This window comes from Engraulis encrasicolus, chromosome 12 (genome assembly GCF_034702125.1).
Source record: "Engraulis encrasicolus isolate BLACKSEA-1 chromosome 12, IST_EnEncr_1.0, whole genome shotgun sequence".
Classification (NCBI taxonomy): Eukaryota; Metazoa; Chordata; class Actinopteri; order Clupeiformes; family Engraulidae; genus Engraulis; species Engraulis encrasicolus.
The window spans coordinates 6,895,396-6,900,395 of record NC_085868.1 but is presented as its reverse complement, the minus strand read 5'-3'; the positions used below and the strand labels follow the sequence as shown (position 1 = coordinate 6,900,395).

At 48.6% G+C, this 5,000-nt stretch overlaps 1 protein-coding gene across 1 annotated transcript in view; it reads left to right on the top strand.

Moving 5' to 3' along the window:
* zranb3 (zinc finger, RAN-binding domain containing 3) overlaps positions 1 to 5,000 on the top strand; it is a 120,296-nt gene that overhangs the window by 24,680 nt on the left and 90,616 nt on the right. Inside the window, exon 5 of the mRNA XM_063212502.1 lies at positions 3,827 to 4,058. Within this exon, the coding sequence (XP_063068572.1) occupies positions 3,827 to 4,058 (232 nt within the window). The remainder of the gene's footprint in view (positions 1 to 3,826; positions 4,059 to 5,000) is intronic.

The following is a 5,000-nucleotide window of genomic DNA, read 5'->3' as shown; positions in this document are numbered from 1 at the left end:
TAACCCTGTCATGTTTTTCAATGTACCGTATATTACAAAGATGGAGTGTATTGTATACCTGTATGTGGTGGAGATTGCACTAAAGACTTGTAGTCTGTGTGTGCATTTGTGTGCATCTTTGTGTGTGTGCATGCTTGTGTGATGTTAAGATGCTTAACCCTTTCATGACTCCCAAACCATCCTCATACATTACACCAATCCACATCTAAAAGTGATGAAGGTACTTGCGTGGAGGGCCCTGAACAGTATGGCCAGTGTATGGAACTCCAATCTCCCCCGTCCAATCAAACTCAGCTTCTTCTACGTGACAGTAGAGTCCGTCCATCTCTATGGCAGTGAATGCTGGACCCTGAAACCAACCCTAGAGAAGTCCCTTGATGGGTGCTACACCAGGATGCTGCGTGCAGTGCTTAACATCAGTAAAAGTGCACATGTAACCAACGAAATCCTATACGAGGGAATACCAAGGGTGAGCGAGAAGATAGCTGTAAGGAGAATGAGACTTGCAGGACATGGCCAAAGGCACCCAGAACTGCCAGCCAGCAAACTGGTGCTATGGGAACCATCACATGGGTGCCGGTTAAAAGGACGTCCCACACTAACATTTGTGGACATACTCAAGAAGGACGCCGGAGCCCAGAGTAGAGCGTGGCTCGGGCCGGTTTTTTCTGTCCGAGCCCGGCCCTCAGCCGACAGAAAAGTGATCAACCCCGACCCGAGCCCGAGACTAATTAAAATGTTTGTGTCCGAACCCGTCCGAAGCCCGAGACCACTGTAATAACAACAGAACCTGTGCGCAAGCAATATTTTCTATGTGGCCTCCTTCATACTCAAAATAGCACGTGATAAATAGCCAGGATAGGCAACTAGGATGAGGCAATTTGCTGTAGCCTAATTTAGTTACGCACGCATAGTAAGTATAAACACACGCATAGCTACATGTGACAGCGCACCTTTTGTTTCTTTCGGTTAGACCAGAGATGTTAGGTGCTGTGATCAACTGCATGGGAGGGGCGTGAGAGGATAAGAAAGGCGAAAACTAACGAATACGGTTTGGATGCAGTCAGCGCGGCTATGGACGCATTTGTTACGTTACTGTTAGTGCAATTAAATCCCCGCGAGCCGGTGAAGATGCCACTCCTTGTCGTTAAGAAGGATGGGCTATAAGTTCACCCCGAAGAACAGTAGCCTGTTCGGCCCTCCAAGAGAATGTCATTTCCCTGATGTCCATGCGGTCAATATAAAATCAGGAAAGGTTGCACGCGCAGAGTTACAACTGTAGGCTACAGTAAAAGTGACAAGAATTAAGAACCTACGTGAAGGACATGAAATGTCACAGCGGACAAAGTAGTAACAGGAAACCTCTTCGCCCCTACCTTAGGCAACTCCACGTAGCGTGTGCGTCTTCTTTAATCCATATTATGCTCCTTGCTACCCCTTGCTGGAAATGTAATCCTTGGCGAGCAATGCAGTGACAAACTTCGTCATTTTATGTTCAACATTTAAGACAGCACCGAAGGCATGCTAAAACATGGCCTACACTAGGCCTACAACAAAATACCACGCGTTCACTGACAACTGTATTTGGCGCTTATTAAGAAAGCAAGTTGACTCGGCATTCCTGCTCGGCTGACTGGGAGTGAGCGTCCATGTTGCCACTGGTAACTGGCGCGTGCATACAGCCAATAATAATCACTCGCACGAGTAGCCTACCAACATTTTCATTTATGCATATTCAATTACTTATTTTTTAATGACAAAACTGCCGTTTTCATGAACTGAAACGTTTCCTCTGATTGCTTACAATTTTCACAATGTCTGTTTGGTTCAAGCCCGAGCCCGACCCGAGTCCGACAGATATTCTATTTTTTTTGTCCGAGTCCGGCCCGGCCCGTCGGGTTCCGACCCGGCCCGTCGGGCTTCGGTCGGGGTGCCATGCTCTGGCCCAGAGTACCAGCGAACTGAAAAGATGTATGGAGAATCGGGATGACTGGAAGCAACGATGGAAGGCTCGTCTGAGGACGACCTAGAGAATCCAGTGTGTCTCATCCCTTGGTAGATCTTGGATCCTAAACCTGTGCTTTTTTCCTAAAACCATCAAAACCCTATGGGGAAGTGTTGAAGGTTGTCATCATTGGCAAATACAGTGTGATTTTGTTTTTTCTAGTTGTCCTCGCGTACCTCATGGAGTGGCAGTTGTTGTGGGTTATTTATGTGCCGGGTCTTTATGGTGTGCTGTAAATCCGGCAGAAGCTAGACGGCCATATATTTACTCTCCAAACACTCAGACAAGTAAAGCCTGCCCGAGTCCCCATACACTCATCCCTCTGAGTGTGTGTGTGTGTGTCTGTGTCTGTGTATCTCTCTCTTGCTCTCTCTTGCTCTCTCTCTCTCTCTCTCTCTCTCTCTCTCTCTCTCTCTCTCTTTCTCTCTCTCTCTTTCTCTCTCGCTCTCGATCTCCCCGTCTGTCTCTCCCCCTCCCTGTCTGTCTCTGATTCAGTTGTTCTCTCTCTTTCTCTCTCTCTCTCTCTCGCGCTCTCGCTCTCTCTCTCACCATCTGTCTCTCTCCCTCTCTGTCTGTCTCTGATTCAGTCGTTCTCTCTCATCTCTCCCTACTCATATCTGCATCCCTGTACCTCTCTCCTCCTCTACCCCTTCCCTCTCTCTGCCCCCAGCTCCCATATGAGTAGCCATTAAAGTGTATAGTGATCTGTCATAGATACTGCGCCATAAACGACCAGTAAACATGCTGAGCTTAGTGTATGGGGCTTGTTACGACACACACACACGCACACACACGCGCACACACGCACACACACACACACTCACACTCACACACACGCGCACACACGCACACACACATACAATACAAAATAAAATTTGTCGGGCACAGGACCTTGTACACAAAAATAACAAGACGCTGACTTGAATATGAAGAGTTCCGAAGGATTGGTTCCTGAAATGATGGTTAGGATTTAACATTTTGAAGTCATGACTTAATGCTTGTAATCGTTGTCATGCATGATGGTCTTACCGTACATGGGGGCTTAGCTATCAGGAGAAAGCAGTCAGGGAGAGTGGAATTATAGACGCTCTATAATGCATTATGTCCTTATGGGTGTGTATATCTGAGGAGAGCAATCAGCAGCAGTAAGGTGACATTCACAATATCAAGGCCGGGGGCCATGCTTGCTGTGTGCTTTCAATTTCGCATGCAACTCTGTGCGACCGAGCGCACATACTGGCTTCAGGACAACCAGAGAACTTTGCATGATACGGGAGGTATCACTAGGGGGCTGACAGCCAACAGGGCTCTGATTAATGTTTTCCACAGTTGTTTGTTTCTCTCTACCCCGGCCTCAACATGGAAGTTCGGAAGATCGCCCCTCGCCGTTTTGTCAATATTGCACCGTACGCAAACGTCTGTAAGTTGTGTCAGGTCTTCTCCCGCGCGTAAAATGGACAGGTTTTTATGCACGAAACGTGCCCGCAAGCACCATGTCCCCCAGCCTAAGTCTCAACATGTGCTTTAGTGTCAGCAGAGTGACCGTGTTGGACTACGGGATGCGTTGTGTAAAAAGTGTGGCAGCGGTAGCCTAATGGTTACGGATTCAAATCAGAGGGTTGCATTTTCGAATCCCACCCTTACCTACACCTCCACCCACGGCTCAGGTGCCCTTGAGCAAGGCACCTAATAACCTCACAGGGCTCCAGGGAATGTCACCAATACCCTGTAAAGTAACTGTAAGTCGCTTTGGAGAAAAGCGTCAGCTGAGTGTGATGTAACGCGATGTAATGTCTCTTCTTGTTTGTGCTATCGCCACAGGGGCATCAGCGTGAGCAAGGTGACGGTGCTGGGATACGGGCTGCTCACCACGGACGCACGCCAGCTGGTGGAGGCCCTGAACAAGCAGTGTTTCCAGGTGGTGGTGGTGGACGAGTCGCACTACCTGAAGTCACGCAACGCAGCCCGCACCAAGCTACTGGTGCCCATCATACAGAACGCCAGCAGAGCCATACTGCTGACCGGCACGCCTGCACTGGGCAGACCAGAGGAGGTATGAATATACACTAGCACACACATACACACACACATATACTTACTGTTGTCAGGCCGACCAGAGCGATGCCGGTGCCAATTGTCGTCACGGTTCACTGAGAAAAAACTAATTTCCAGTTCGCGACCGCTCGGACTTGTGAATGCGCCGGCTAATGCAAGATTAGGTGCGGGAACGGGCACCGGTGCGGTTCTCAGTCGCCCTGAACACGCTTACTGATGCTAACACCAAACTACTAAAGTCGTACTTAAGTCGAGCACTAAAAAGCATACCTGCGAACCACCTGCGTTCATACTAGTCTGTGTTGCCCGGATGAACTGATGCCACATTGTCGTCACGGTTCACTGAGAAAAAACTAATTTCCAGTTCGCGACTGCTCAGACTTGTGAATGCGCCGGCTAATGCAAGATTAGGTGCGGGAACGGGCACCGGTGCGGTTCTCAGTCGCCCTGAACACGCTTACTGATGCTAACACCAAACTACTGGTGCCCATTATGTGGTGTGTTAGTAGCTAGTAGCTGACTGGCACGTCTGCTTTGGAGAGACCAGGGGAGTTACCGATTGCACACAGACAGACGCGCACACATGCGCACGCACACACACACACACACACACACACACACACACACACACACACACACACACACACACACACACACACACACACACACACAGATGCACAGATAGAAGCACACACATATGCATGCACTAGCGGTAATAAGGTGGTCGTGTCTTTCTCCTTTCTTACAGAGGACCACCTGCAATAAGGTGCTGACACATCCCTATATCTCTCTCGTACACACATTTGTAAAATCTATTCCCATTTCCATATATCTCTGGGCATTACTGTAGTGTTGTGTTAGGATAGCTCATTAGTCTTTAAAACCATGTGGATATGAACAAGATAACACCTCTTAAAGCATATGGCCCTGAAGCAAATTA